The 15,853-nt window shown below is 40.0% G+C and overlaps 1 protein-coding gene across 1 annotated transcript in view; it reads right to left on the minus strand.

The window, feature by feature from the left end:
- Nucleotides 1-15,853, minus strand: part of ASCC3 (activating signal cointegrator 1 complex subunit 3) — a 267,934-nt gene that overhangs the window by 89,371 nt on the left and 162,710 nt on the right. The window contains exons 21-24 of the mRNA XM_056856333.1: nucleotides 9,295-9,449; nucleotides 8,117-8,215; nucleotides 7,253-7,421; nucleotides 782-1,002 (exon numbers count right to left, since the gene is read on the minus strand). Coding sequence (XP_056712311.1) covers nucleotides 782-1,002; nucleotides 7,253-7,421; nucleotides 8,117-8,215; nucleotides 9,295-9,449 — 644 coding nt within the window. The remainder of the gene's footprint in view (nucleotides 1-781; nucleotides 1,003-7,252; nucleotides 7,422-8,116; nucleotides 8,216-9,294; nucleotides 9,450-15,853) is intronic.

The following is a 15,853-nucleotide window of genomic DNA, read 5'->3' on the forward strand; positions in this document are numbered from 1 at the left end:
AGTCCTTCCTCCTAAATAAGCTGACCTCTCCTGAAGGATTTAGAATGCCCTCCAACAGTTAGTGTGTGTGTGTGTGTGTGTGTGTGTGTGTGTGTGTGTGTGTAAGTAAAGTGCCATCAAGTTGAAGCAGACTTATGGCGACCCCTTTTGGGGTTTTCATAGCAAGAGACTAACAGAGGTGGTTTGCCAGTGCCTTCCTCTGCACAGTAACCCTGGTATTCCTTGGTGGTCTCCCATCCAAATACTAACCAGGGCTGACCCTGCTTAGCTTCTGAGATCTAACAAGATCAGGCTAGCCTAGGCATCCAAGTCAGGGCAGGGGAAGAGTGCCACATGTAAAAAACAATTAAACACTGCCAATTTTATTAAGTATGAAACCTAGTTCTCGGACAGAATGATTGGATTGGATTCCCCTATTCCTTGCATATGGATATGAAGGGATTTCACCCAGTAAATTACCGTATTAGAAAGAAAGCTAGGCTAATATTGTAATCAATGTCCCTGTTCAGTTGTAGTCAAACATCTTCCTGTTTGCAGGAAAAGTATAACTTTGAAAGCATCAGTAGGTTATGTTATGGACATAGATGTGACTATCTACAACACGTTTTCCCAGCAGCAAGAATAATATTTATATACACTAGTGATTTTAATCAAGCAAAAATGTGGTGAAGAACCACTTAGATATCTACAGTAAAAATATTACTATTTTTTCTTCTGGATAGCTCAGGACTACCAGCAAAAAGCAGAGAAAGAGAACATTGCTCAGAATAACTTTACCAACCTTTGATGTGGGATAGTTGTTGAAAACTCTAAAGATGGCTAACTCTGCTGCAACTGTCTTCCCAGAACCAGTGGGAGCACCAAGGAGAACATTACAATCTGTATGGTACAATGTATGGAATATCTGGGTCTGAATCGGGTTGAAATGAGAGAATTTGTACAGAGCTTCATACTTGGGATTTCCCAAAGCTGTGATGGGTAAAGGCTGGAGATCCAGTAGTTCTGAAAATTGAGGAATAATGTCAAGCATATGTTTAAATGTGCAATCAAGTACAATAGAAAGTTCTTAAGGTCAAAATAGAAAACCATAGATACATATTACTATTAATACCATACATGAACTCATACTCTAAAAGAGAATATGAGCTCAAATGAGAACTAAACAAAGTTGGTTTTATAGGTATATGTTTTTCAAACGAGCACAGTTAAACTTACTAAGAGCTGTTCTGATGTCTAAAATTTGCTCAGATAGCCCTTTTCACAAAAGGCCATTGTCTTTTCAAATCTACTGTAATTACATCTAAATCTAACATACCGAAGCAAATATGCCCCATAATTTATGAGGACAAACATAAATAAACTAACTCAGAGAACATCATGGGCTAGGACAAGGATTTTCAAAGGCTTGAAAAACAAGGGCACAATTATTTTGTAAGAGGGAGAATGCTGCAAATAAAGCTTGATTAAGAAAGTCAGAAGTAGGCATAAGACTAATGGCAAAGTCCTAAGGCCAGTCCTTGAACAGATTAGGCTATTAACTACAACATTTTTTTAGCATTTTTGTACCAGTGTTCTGCTCAGAACTCTTACAGGCATTTCACTGGAAGACACAAACAGCCAATGGGAGTCTCCACCCTTCCAACTGGGGATGCCAGGACAAAGCGCTCCATACAGGCAAGCAAGGGAGATGGATCTTGTCCTCTGAGCTGTGACTGCTGACACTGTTTTTCTACTCCTTGGACCTCCAACCATTTCTGACCCCAGTCATTGCTAGCAGTAAGTAGGCATGGCACAGGCTTGCAGACATTCTGGCAGCATAGCACTGCACTATCAGTATTGTGTCATGCCGGTGAGACTCCCCCTACAATTAGGGGACACAGGAAGCCCTGGATGGCCACCAGCCGTGTCACTCTAAAACTGTACTTGATCAAGGGAGAAGGAACGGCTGTGGGGGTTGCAGTGCTGACAGCTTATGAGCCATGCGGTCTGCATAAAGGGGGCTGGGGAGGGATGGCACACAGAGGTCACTGGAATGAATATGAGTAGAAGGCCAGTAATGAATTTCCTGAGCAGGAGTGGAGTGGTGCATGGCAAATCTGACCGAAATAATAGGCATATGGAGCAGTCAATCAGCATGAGTGGTCCTATACCATGTAGTGTTTGGTAGTGGTAAAACTCAAGTTGTGTGAGAGACTCCTTTCAGGATTGTCTAGCATTCGGGATTTGAGCCATGAGCCTTAAGCATACCATGCCTGTGCCAGTCTACTGTACTACATCTCTCTGCATTTTGTATATATGGTTGGTGCCAACATCAGGGCTCCTGGGGTTTTCCAAACACCTTGTGCTGCGTTTGTGAGCTACGTGCACAGTTGGGGGATCATGTTTATATAATAATTACTTATGAAATTGTAGGGTCCAACCTAGCCTCTAGGTGAACTAATAATGGAAGTACAGCTTCTTGTTGATCTTAAATTATGGGTGAGTTCAGATGGAAGCCGATGTAGCCTGAGATACCAGGTCTGTTAAGGGCTTTATAGGTCAAAGGCGGTAGCACTTTGAATTGGGCTTTGAAAACAAATTATTAGCCAGTGAAATTTTCCCCCCATGAAACACTGCCAAATAATAACTGATACCAGGTTGGCAGCAATATTTTGCATCAATTGCAGTTTCTGAACTGTCTTCATGGGATGCCCCATTTAAAGTATACTGATCTAGGTATTTCTTAAGGTTTTAATGACAGTGGTCTTCCAGCAGAAACAGCAGTTGGTATATCAGCTGATGCTTGCAAAAGACACTCCAGACCATAGCTGAAACCTGTAAATCAAGATGCAAAGTATGAAGCCTGATCCTCCCTTCTCCCATGTTGTGAACTAGATAATTTGAATAAACTAGATAATAGTTTGAATAAACTCTACCAATGGTTTGATGCTCATGTTAAAAGGTATGGGAGACAGAATTAATCCTTGAGGAACTCCAGAGGGCAACTTCTACTGAAAGAAACAAATGGTTCCTATTGTCAGCTGGAACATCTGTCTCAGAAAGGAACAGAATCATCACAAGCTCCCAGATGTTGAACATCACTTTACTTGAGTGGAAAATTAATGTGATGGTCCAATAGCTGCTGCAGTCTTTCATGCCTTCTTTTTCAGAATTGAACTGTAGTTTGTTTCCAGTCTGTAGGTTGTTTTGTTTTCCATATTTGTTGGCATATTCTTGTTAAGATTTTGATGGACTCCATTTCTGTGGCTTGAAATGGCTCTACTGATATCCCATCTGCTCCTGGTGATTTGTTTCTCCCATTTACTTTGAGTGCAGCTTTCACTTCATTTTCTAAAATTGCAGGTTCTTCTTTAAAAGATTCTTCTTCAAAGGAATCTGTCATCCTTCCATCTCTTCTGTAGAATTCTTCAGTGTATTGTTCCCATCTTTTCTTTATTTTGTCCTCTTCAGTTAATTTATTTCCATGTTTCAGCATGCCTAACAGTGCTTTAAATTTCCCCTTGATTTCTTGGATCTTATGGATCTCTTGTTCTTCCTTTTTTGTTGCTCTGTTTCTTTACACCAGTTATTATAATAGTTCTCTTTGTCTCTACGTGCTAGGAATCTCAGGTACAGAACTAATATTCAATGTGGCATCCAGGTCCCACTGAATGTGGGAAGTTTTCTTCAAAATGCTTTGCAAAAAAAGTCAAAACAGACTACCGGTGGTTCCATGCCTCACAGGCTGAATTAACCTCCTAGCCACTCAGAATAACTCCAATGAATGCAAGTTTTCTTTTTCTGAAATTGGAGTTATTTGGTTTTTGCAGCCACATAAAAAGCCTCACACATTGGCTCATGCTTGTCAAAGTGTGAGAGAAAAACAGGAAGAGTCAGGAATATATCTAACCAGTGAGTTGTCCAAAATTTTCTCCATACTTCCATGATGGCTGAATTAAGGAGGGGATTCTGTTTTTCCTATAAAGAGTTTGACTGTGGACCACCAGGCTGCAATTCTATCAATGGCCTGCTGGTGAAAGGAAATTGTGAAAGGAAAAGAGTTGGATAAAGCTGGAGGAGTGAACTCCTTATTGTGGTATCCTAGGTTAAGACCTGGACCGGATAAGTAAATCCCTCACTCTCTGTAGTAAAACCAAGCCTTAAGGGGTTGTTTTACTGCAAATATTACACCGGTAGAGAAATAAATTCATTAAGGCCCTGCAGTGCCATGCAATAGGTCTTCAAAGGCACTCTAAACAGAGCTGTCCAAGGGTTCTGCCACTTGTGTTCTAGTCACTGCTCTAAGTGTTTCATCTCCAAGAACTCTGTAAAAAGGTCAGGGAACAAGTATGAACTGGGAAAGGACTTCTACAAGCAATTACGGAAATGGCTTGGTTCAGTTCCTTACTCTAGGAATCTAAGAGAATCTAAACAAAAGATGCTATCAAATCACTCATCATCTGCCAAGTGACTGCTGGAAACCCTTCGGTACTAGGAATCTTCAAGGGCACACCACTTTACTCTGCAGAGGTTAGTGAGTGCTGCAACTTTAATTCCTATCAACGGATGATTTCCCTACGGCAAGGGCCATGTCAGAGCGGCTTACAAGAGCATCAGACAATCTGATCAAAAACTTACTCTAGGAAGATATAATGAATAGTTCAGTTTCGTATGGTCTCTGGTTATAAAAAATAATGAACAATAATCAGATATACTGGAATTAAAGTACAAAATGGAAGAAATTTAGCTGCTAAGGAGAAGAATGTTAAATCTTCCAGGAACAAGGAAACCTGCATGAGTATAAATTGATAGAAAACTGAAAACAATAACAAAGATTTAAATAGACAGAAGGCTATAAAGCTGTCCTGAACTGGTAAACTCTGTCATAAAAATGAGTACAATTCCAAGTGCATATTTCTAATATTATTCCAAAGAAATGTATTAAATAAATAACCAATTGTTTATTACAAATATGTTATTTTAAAAATGGTTATTAGTTAATTCCTTTGGAATAAGTTGTAGATTAAGCAAAGTGTTCTACAAACAGTATGAGCCCAGGCAGGTGGGCTTTATGCAATTTGTTCTACTATGAGCTGAAATTGCAGAATGGTTTCAAGCGGATAAAAATTAAATATGGGTGGAACTGAAACAATCATTACAATACAACTCTTCAAGCCCACCTGTAGGTAGAAAGGAAATACAGATCTAGGACAATAATAAAAAATAATTTGTTTTGACAATTCTAGGTTTTTGGGGTAGATTTAAAAGGCAATTAACCTCTTTGTGCTTCCTTTTAATGTCAATATTGTATCATCTAGAATGTAAATAGATTAAATAGATAAGCAATTTTGTTCACAGAGAAAGAACTAATTTGATTAATTCAAAGGACTCTGACATCAGTCAGGAATTTATTGCTTATGAAATGGTAAAGAAAGCTTGCATTATAGACTTTAATGACAATATATTAGAAATTTTAAAGGTAGATGATGGGGGGGGGGGACAGACAAGGTGCATCCTAGGAGCTGCAGAATGATAACCTGTTTAACCACCTACCCCGGAGAGTAGAGGTTAATCACATTGTAGTAACTGACAGAGAAACCAGATTTCACATCCCAGTTCAAAGGCCAAATGGTGTGAAACTGGCAGATACACTGCTATCACCAAAGCTTAGCCTTCGATAGGCATATCTTTGAGACACAATTGCTTGAATTATCACTATTAGCAATTTACACTGCTGGCAAGCTGGTGGTGTAAAACAGCTTTTCTAGGTTCCAATGACATTTATCATACCACTACCAGGGGGTGGGTGGATATTCTGATGTCATGGTAAACCTTTATGAGGCAAGCAAAAACTTTATATTCTCACAGTTCTAACTTGATGTGAATGTCCAAAGGGGGGATATTCCCCCCCAAAGGATGGATGTGGACTATGGGCAAGCAATGACCCACAGGGGACTCCAACAGCAATCTAAGTGGAAACAGTTTGTCAACTGTGTTAGTATGGGGGGGAGCATCACAAGAAGCTGCGTCGCTCATTCTTGACTGACATACATCAATTTCTGTCTAATGTTAAAAATACTTCAATATAAAAACCATATTTATTTTAGAAATAACTGGTTGCTAAACAATGATGAAGTTTAAATGACAGAAACTGGTATATGCCCATACCCAGATGGGATTGGAATCCTATCAAATTAGTGGGAATTTGCATTGATTTTGTTACACAGATGCTTTCTTTGAAGTTTAGCTCCAGATTTCTATGCCCCTTTTATGGTGCTTCCCAGTAAGGTAGGGCTGGAAAGCTATAAAATGTGTTGAGGCTTCGAGGCTTTATATTCTTAACATACTTTGTAGATATTTCACAATGCTTTAATCATCCCCACTAATGCTGTGATTTCTTGGAATCTGTCAAAGGGAGAAAGGCCTTTTCTTGATCTTTGTCTAGCAGGACCTCTGTATACTTCATTGTTTCAGAGGAACCAGATGGGAATGGCAGTCAATTACCATAAATCCTAGAGGTTCCATAACTGGTGATGTGTAAATATCTTTTTGTTTCTTCTGAATGCTACTCATTGATCAGTCAATTAGATAAATAGGGTACATATGTTTAGCCAGACAGTTTTGGTATAGCAGAACAATGGCCAAACACATCATACTCATGTGTGAATTTATACATGTTAAAAAAGGACCCACGGGTCAGACATGTACATTTTTTAATGCACTCAGTATGCTGAATTTTAAAAGAGACAGACATGACTACAATAGGAGTCTACACATTGGCATCAGGCACACTGAGTTGTAGTTCTCTAATATGACCAGAAGAAACAAACTAAGATTATGTGCCAATTGCTTTCATATTCATGTGAAGATTGAAAAAAATAATGTGAAGATTGAAAAAAATAATGTGAAGATTGAAAAAAAATATGGAAGTAGTGACTTGTGCTTTAGGGGGTAACAGTTAAAACCAATATATAGCACAGTTATTAAAATATTTAATTTTTACCATTAAAAAAATCTAATACTGAAAATTCTACCACTTTTATTATCCAGCACAGAGTCTTTTAGAAAGAATCCTGTCTAGTAAGATACTATTTAACTTCCTTAAAAACTGGTTAACAGTTTTTTGCACTGTCGTTGCTGGATTTTCTGTAACAGACTACAACACAGAGAGAAGGAAATCAACACTGCAAAACTGATACAATTCAGCACACACAATTTCCCTAGAAATCAATGTACATGGATCGTGCAGGATCGCAGCTCTAGACACTGTTACCTGTATGAGGTGGATGTCTCTCAGGTAGAATCAGATGCTGAAAATTGATAATGCATACCGCCTCAGCTCCTAACCATCTATCAGACACAGCCCGGATATAGTATTGGGACGGTAGTGGTTCAAAGATTGGTATAGTGAACACCAATAGCTGAGTTTCTTTTGCAATGACCTATGATAAACAACATACAGCACTATATTAGTTTCCAGATGGTTAAAATTAGGTTACCCTATTGTTCTCATATAATATGACAAATGAAAAAAAATAACGCACAGAAATAGAGCACATCCCTGTACATTTTTTAAAAGTTGTAAATGGAAGAGAAGGTCCAATTCCTTTAAAAAAACATTTCTTGTGCTTTACAGACAGATTGCATTCTAAATGGCTTAAACTGTAGAAATGGCCCTTGCTTATTAAGTGATTTCTTTTGATGGAACCGTAGCTAATAATAATCTGTATTGACAAGCATAATAGAAGGAAACATCACACATTTGATTTTTCATCTGAAAGTAATTGTACTTTCAGACACATGACAAATCTTTTATTAGATTTTGTTTTTGAAGAGATGCCAGAGAATGATTACATAGAAAGCCAATTTTAGCATGTGAATCTGAAAGCAACACCCAGAGATACTGTGTCACAATATTTTAAATTAATGTTCATTAAAACACTGTTCCACTAGCTTAGTGGTATATGCACTTTACATCATTGTGCAAGACATTTATATGCTTTATTTATTTACCTGCTTTTTTTGAATAATAAAATATTCTGAATGGTAAATGTGATCATTAAAACACTGTTCCACTAGTTAGTGGTATATGCACTTTAATCATTCTGCAAGACGTTTGTATGCTTTATTTATTTACCTGCTTTTTTTGAATAATAAAATATTCTGAATGGTAAATGTGATCATTGGTGGGGTCTTCTACCCAAATCCACCAGGGCTCCCCACCTGTGCCATGGACCTAGAACACACAGAAAATGGACACATTTAAACATATCGTAGATATCTCAAGATTTTCAGGTTCTATGTTAAATAACTTGGGAATCACATTAGTTCAAGAGATGAAAATGAAGAAGATGGACAATATGATGCAGAATGCATACCACTATACCAAACATTAGCAAAACATATTTAATTTATTCCCTGAGAAAAGCATGGGCTCTACCTACTACTTATGTGGTCTCATGTACCTATGCAGCAAGAGGGGGCTTCTTAGAGAAATTTTGAATCCTTAGACATTCTTCCTCTTTATTTACCTGTTGATGTTACAAATTTAGTCCACAGACTGTAAAATGTTCTGCTTTGTTGTATTCAAAGGACTCATAAAATGTAAAGGAGGGTTGACAAGACATTGGTCGCCAATATAGGCATGCCTCTGATATTTTCAGTGAATTTCACCAACACAGTACAGCTAGGATTCATGTTGACTATTTCATTTAGACTTTTAACCCACCTCAAAATAGTTAGGAGCTTGGATGTGAGGGCGATCTGGCTGCAATATCTGTCACCCCATTGATTGCCAGGGTTGATTCGGCTGATCTGGCTGGCTAGGCAGGTGTCCCCTCCCTCCCTCACTGCTCCACGTGCATCCCTCCCAAAGCTGAGCGCTCGGTGGAAGAGGACAACCATCCCAGATGGATAGTTAGGAGCAGTTCAAATATCAACGCTGACAATATATGAAGGATAAAACTCCTATTGCATTCATCTTACTCTAATCCAGATTCTGGAAAAGAAGTGTTAAATCTCCGAGGGTCGGTGAAAATGTTAACATAATGGTGAACCTTAATTAAGATGAATTAAGATGAAAGCTCAGGTAGTTTTCTTTTACCCCTGGGACTTTAGTGTGGTTAGGTGCCATATGAACTGGAACCCACAATTGCCTATGGTCACTTTAATCAGTATGGCTATTGCTCCTTCAAGCCAGCAGTGGAGGTGCAGGAGTCCCTAAGCTAATGATTGGCAAGCCATCTGGCTGCAGTAGTGACCTTGAGCCCAAATTACTTGCCAAATTTCCTGGCTTTACTTTCAAGGAGTTTTTACCTGATCATTCCACTTGAAATCAGAAGTGACGTTCAACCTCACTCTGAGCACGGTACGTGTAATCGGTTGGACGGTAGCTTCCATTGTGATGGAGGGAATTTGATGGACGCACTGTTTGACCTTTAATCCAATATTCACATGATGCAGCATGTGACCTGCAAAGTAAGTACAACTTGTCACACATTTGCATTCATGAGAATTGGGGAGGTGGGAGCAGGGAATCACACATCAGAAAGGCCTTTGGAGGCCTGCTTGTTTGTTGTTTCAGGGTAAATTAACTGACTCTGCTGACCTAGCATGCTTGAATATTTAACTTGAATTAGTTATTACAGCTTGGAAACCTATCAATGCTCCATCTAGGTGTTACTCATGGGTTAAATAGCTATTAAGAACTTACACCACAACATACTGTTTCAAGCCAGCTCCCTTTTTCTCCCTATGACTTTTCAACCTGGCACTTCAAATCCACAATGTACCTTCAACAAATGTAAAATATGACCTTACTTAATGCAGGACACATTTTTGTCTTTTTTACAATTGAATATATGGAACAATTCACACTGGACAGAACATTTCTGAATGCTTCAAAAGTCATGCTTTCAGTGAAGAGTATCCCTAATACAGATTATTTTGAGACATGAATTGAAAAATGCTTTAAACAAAAAGTATCTCACAACTATAACGGTCACTTAGACAAGAACACACATTTGTGAATCAATCCAAAATGAAGAGAAGCTGCCAGGATGGAATAAGTAGGTAAGCTGGGGGTGGCAACAGTGAACTTAGTTAAGCACCAAAGCATCAATTCTTTGGTTCTGAAAACCCTGAGAGCCGTCACTTCTACTAGAATCAAGGTGGCAGAGTGCCCTGTTAAGTCAAGAAGCACTGGCTTCTTGCCAGAATGCTGGGCTCTAAATCTTCCCATAACCCTGGAAAAGAACTGAAATTTTGATTTGAAATATCTTCTGTTCCATAAAGGTAGAGTAAGACTATAAGGGACAAAAAAGGCTAAAGATACTTCAAGTTAAGAAACTTTTTCAAATCCTTTTGTTCTTACCGCTGTCCTTAGATGGAATCATGGGACTGGGAAAGTTTTCTTCTTGTTGTTTGTTTCAAGAAAGATCTCTGAAAAGCTTCTGCCCAGCAAAGGAAACTCCTGTGGAATTGACTTTAGAAAAAAAGATCCACTCTCCACTTATGGAGATACACTGCACCTGACCACATTGGATGCGAGAGATCCTGCTTCCATTTATATTGTATCAAATGAGGGGTCTGCCAGTTAGGGTATGGTGAAAAGAAAGCATTATGACCATTGCTGGAAGACACTGGAAGATCAGGAACAGAGAGCATGTCTTTGCCCTTCATGGCCACACATATATCTGAAGAACTGTGTTCCCCATGTACCAGTTTAGATCTTCTGAGCAGGATCTTCTGTTTGTTCTTTCACCAGGGCATTTGGTGTCCATAAGAAATGAAGCTTTAAAAATTATTTAGCACATGTTTATCCCAACTTTCCTCTAGGGACGTGAGGATAGCCAATGCCATTTCCCCCCACCTTCATTTTATCTTAACAACCCATGTATTAGGTTAGGTTAGTAAGCATCTTGACAGAGTAAGGTTTTCAACCTGGATCCAAGTTTTATTGTACCACACTGACTCTTGTTTTGCCATTGCTGCTGTACTTTTATGGAATAGTCTTCCAAGATATGTTACTAATGGTAATATCTTAATGGTATTTAGTAAGGCCCACAAAACATCCTTACTTCTGAGGGCTTTTGCTAATATCCAGTCTGCTGAATGGAGATTTCTCTGCTTTCTATGGGATAGGAGGAAAGTTTACATATGGGGCAAATATTTTGTAATCTACTTTTAATTGTTATTTCTGTTATTCATTCATTTAAACCGATGCGTATTGTAAACTGCCTTAGGCAAAAAAAATGGAAAGGAAAGGTATATGTTTTTAGATAGACATGAAGGTGTCAACATATGTCAAAGTTATGCCTAGTCTGCAGTTTGCTAAACAGATCATACTGATCAGAGTGACAGCTAAGTCATGTGATGATGCTGGTCTGATCCAGTTTGTACAGCCAGGAATGGGGATTTCCAGAATGACTCATCTCAGGTGAACTGTGATTGGTCATGAATGTGTATATAAGTCTGTGTAGTGAATGAGAGTTACCTATTGCCTGAAATATATATGCTGGCGGAGCATGCTGTTGCTCAGAGCTGTGAATGTTAACAGCCAAAGGACTCTGTGTAAATATTGTAAATAAACTGTACATAGCAGAACTGCGTGGTGTGAAGTTGCTACCAGGTAAACTCCTGAAGTCCAGACAAGCTGTGCGCGACAGGGTTATGGGCCCAGATAGACTGCGCTGAGAGCTGGAGGTTCTATTGGAGTTGGTGAGCTACTGCCGTGAGTTGCTGCTGTGAGCGGTTTGGATGTCTACAGAGGCCAGCGACGCTGAGGACCTTGATGTACAGTCTGCAGACGGTTCAGTTGTTTCTGACCAAGAGTCGGAGGAGGAACCAGGGGAAGATAATCAGCTACTGCCGGTGAGCGAAGATATCATGGCGCAAGCTGTTTCTGCCCTGCTGGTTGATAAACTGACCGCAGATAACTATGCGAATGGAGCATTATCTTAAGCGTGAGTCATTGTGGACGTATGTGGATTCTCCCCCACAAGCTCCCACGTCTGAGGAAAGTTTAAAAGACCAGAAGGCATTGGCCACGTTGATATTAAGTGTTGCTGATGACCAGTTGGTGCATGTGGAAGGACAGGGGTCAGCTAAAGATGCCTGGAATAGCCTCAAGGCTGTATATGTGCAAGACACGGCTGGATCTCTTATTTCCCTGATGAGAAGGATTTATAGAAAGACTATGGAGCCAAATGAGAGTGTTAGAGCTCATTTGAATACCTTAGCCACGTATTTTCAACTGCTGGCTCAGAGGGGAAAGCAGATTTCTGACCAGGACCAGGTGTTTATAGTTTTAAGTTCCCTGACGGAGCGTTTCGACCCACTTATCTCAACCCTTGAATCTGTGGATGCAGCTAAGTTGACCTTGCAGTACGTCACGGGCAGGTTGCTAGAGGAAGAGGCGCGACATATGCAACGGGAGTTGGCAGCCGGCCAGACCGGGAGCTGTGCCAAGCAAGAGATAAGGAAGGATACAAGCCTCAGCTGTGAAGCAAGTAAGCCTATACCTGTGGCGTTACGTGTAAAGAGATGTTTCAGATGTGGGAAAGAGGGACACATTCAAAGATTTTGCCCTGCTGCAAGAAAATACAAAGAAGGAAAAAGGAATCAATTTGTGACCAAACAACAAGCTACGCTGGTGAGAGCAAGTCCAGACTCCCTGAATGACTCTTGGATAATTGACTCAGGAGCTTCACAAATATTTGTGAGGGAGGAAAGGCTACTAATGAACTCACAGCAATCGGCGTTAGGTCATGTAAGTTTGGCAGATGGACGTTCTGCAACTGTTTCCTGTGAAGGAAGTGTAATGTTTGGAAGTTTAAACCATACATTCAATGATGTGCTTTGTATACCCTCTCTTGAGAGAAACTTATTAAGTATAAGTGCACTAGATTCTGCTGGATTCAGTGTGACTTTCAGAAATAAGTGCTGTAATATTCTCAAAGGTGATAAAATTATGGCAGTGGGGAAATTGAAAGATAATGTGTATGTGCTAGAGAACATGGCAGGTAAAGCACAAACAGTGTTAAATAAAAACCCACACCATAAGTGTATACATTTGCTACATAGAAAACTTGGCCATGTGGGTTGGGGTACCTTGAATAAAACTCTTGCCCTGCTGGGCAAAGAGAAGGTTGAAAGGTGCAAAACATATCTGGATTGTGATGTGTGCAAGCAAAGTAAATCTAAAGCACACCCAGTTGCACCAAGGAGTGACAGAGTGACAAACACCCCTCTATATCTTGTACATAGTGATCTGGTAGGCCCTTTCCCAGACAGTATATCTAAAAGAAAATATCTTCTTCTTTTGATAGATGATGCCACAAGGTTCACATGGGTGTATCCCATAGCAAAGAAGTCAGAGGTGTGTGATACTATAAAGATGTGGGCTAACAATGTGCAAAGGCAATTGGGGCATAAAATTTGTAAGTTCCAAAGTGACTTTGGGGGTGAGTACATGTCTGGTGAAATGGCTCATTGGTTTAAGACTCAAGGTATTGAACATAGAATTGCTAATGTATCTATGAGTCAAGAAAATGGTGTTGCAGAGAGAAAGGCAGGAGTACTGCAAACAATGATAAAATCAATGCTACTTGATGCTGGATTGCCAAAAATGTTCTGGGCTGAAGCGGCAAAAAATGCTTCTTATATATCAAACAGAATTTGGACAAGTGCCACTGATAACATTCCATACAAGGCTTTGTATGGGAAAGATCCCAGTTTGGATCATATCAGGATATTTGGCAGTAAAGCATGGGTTAATATACCACTGAAACAACGTAGGAAAGGTGGTGAAAGAGCAAAAAAGTTGACATTCCTGGGGTATCAGACAGGAATGAAATCTTACCGTTTTGTAAATAACCAGAATACATTAAGTTTCAGTCGTTCAGCTACATTCTGTGAGGATGCTAATTGGCCTAAAATACATGCAAACCAATTACCATCCACAGTACTGTTACCTATGAATGATGATTCTGATAACATGCCAGAAGTAAAACAGGAGGTGCAGTCACCAATACATGCAGACTCTGAGAGTGTGCAAAGTGCAGATCAGAGAGCAGTACCAAGAGTGTCCTCTAGATCTACAAAAGGTGTTCCACCTCAAAGGTATGGTGTAACTGCTAACCATGTATTTGTAAAAGTTCCAACTGATTATGATGATGTATTAAGTCTAACCTCAGAAGAGAGAAATGCTTGGCTGCAAGCCATGGAGGCGGAATATAACTCATTGGTGTCAAATGAAGTATTTTCCTTATCTGAATTGCCAGCAGATAAGAAAACTCTGAGTTGCCGTTGGTTGTACAGACTCAAAACCTTGCCAAATGGGAATGTTAAATATAAGGCAAGATTAGTTGCGAGGGAATTTACGCAGGTGGTCGGACAGGAAACATCTAGGCCCAATTAAGAATTACCTAGTGGTGCAAGTCTCCAGAAATGAGAATGGTTGGTGTGCACTAAGCCAGGAGACTGAAATGTTTGAATACTGAAAGGTTTCAATAGTTAAAGAAATGGCTGTGTTTAACAAACGTTTGACTAGGGAGGCGTGTCAACATATGTCAAAGTTATGCCTAGTCTGCAGTTTGCTAAACAGATCATACTGATCAGAGTGACAGCTAAGTCATGTGATGATGCTGGTCTGATCCAGTTTGTACAGCCAGGAATGGGGATTTCCAGAATGACTCATCTCAGGTGAACTGTGATTGGTCATGAATGTGTATATAAGTCTGTGTAGTGAATGAGAGTTACCTATTGCCTGAAATATATATGCTGGCGGAGCATGCTGTTGCTCAGAGCTGTGAATGTTAACAGCCAAAGGACTCTGTGTAAATATTGTAAATAAACTGTACATAGCAGAACTGCGTGGTGTGAAGTTGCTACCAGGTAAACTCCTGAAGTCCAGACAAGCTGTGCGCAACAGAAGGCTGCTCTGACAAACACCAATGAAGCATTGGATGCCTGCACAGCTGCAGGTGAAGATCTGAGCCTTTGCACAATGCAGTCTCTTTGCCCTAGAGTTGTTCTGGTCTGATGGTATCTCATTTGAGGCAATGGACAAAACACTCTTGGACGTAAGAGCAGCAACAGGGACATCTGTCTTGGGAGTCTGCAGGTGAGACATGACATCTGTTGGCAATTAACAGAACTTCTTGAATATCTGAGGAATAGTTGTGGGTCTTGTTGGCTCACTCCACTCTTTCTTGATCACAACCTCAAAGGATACATAAAAAAGCAACGACAGAATCGTGCAGAGGTGCAGATGGAAAGGCACAGTCAACTTGTGATGATTTTCAGGGCTTGGAGGAAGCTAACAACTCCTGAGACACACATGTGTTGATCTCAAGAAACTCACTGCTTTGCTGTTCAGATTGTTTGGAAAGCCTAGGTGGAAACAGCTTTGTCTGAAGTTTGCAGTGCCTCTCTTTACACTTCTGAGGAGAGTTGCTGTAAAGGACTCTGCTATTGCTATTATATGCTAGAGAGAAAGAGAGTTGTTCCCTGGGAGTGGAAAAAAATTCTTTCGCATATTCCCTTCCCTTGTTGGAGTCCCTGTCTCCATTGTGCCAACTGCAAAAAAGGGCAAGAAGAGGGAGAGGGTTGGCATACCTGGGCTGTTTTACAATTGTCTGTGGACAGTCAAGGGTGAAAAGTAGCTTTACACCACCTGACTTAATCTAGGTGAACTGTAACCTCTTCAAATACTGGAATAAAGAGAACGCATGACCCAGTCCCACTTCTTGAAATTCTGCCACTGTGGGTTGGGGTGGTCTGGCCCCGAAATAGAGGAGTGGCCCATAACAGTGAAAACATTGGTCCTCCAATAATTTACGGATAGAGATAAAAAATGGATGTATGTGTGTTA

Source organism: Euleptes europaea, chromosome 10, assembly GCF_029931775.1.
Source record: "Euleptes europaea isolate rEulEur1 chromosome 10, rEulEur1.hap1, whole genome shotgun sequence".
Classification (NCBI taxonomy): Eukaryota; Metazoa; Chordata; class Lepidosauria; order Squamata; family Sphaerodactylidae; genus Euleptes; species Euleptes europaea.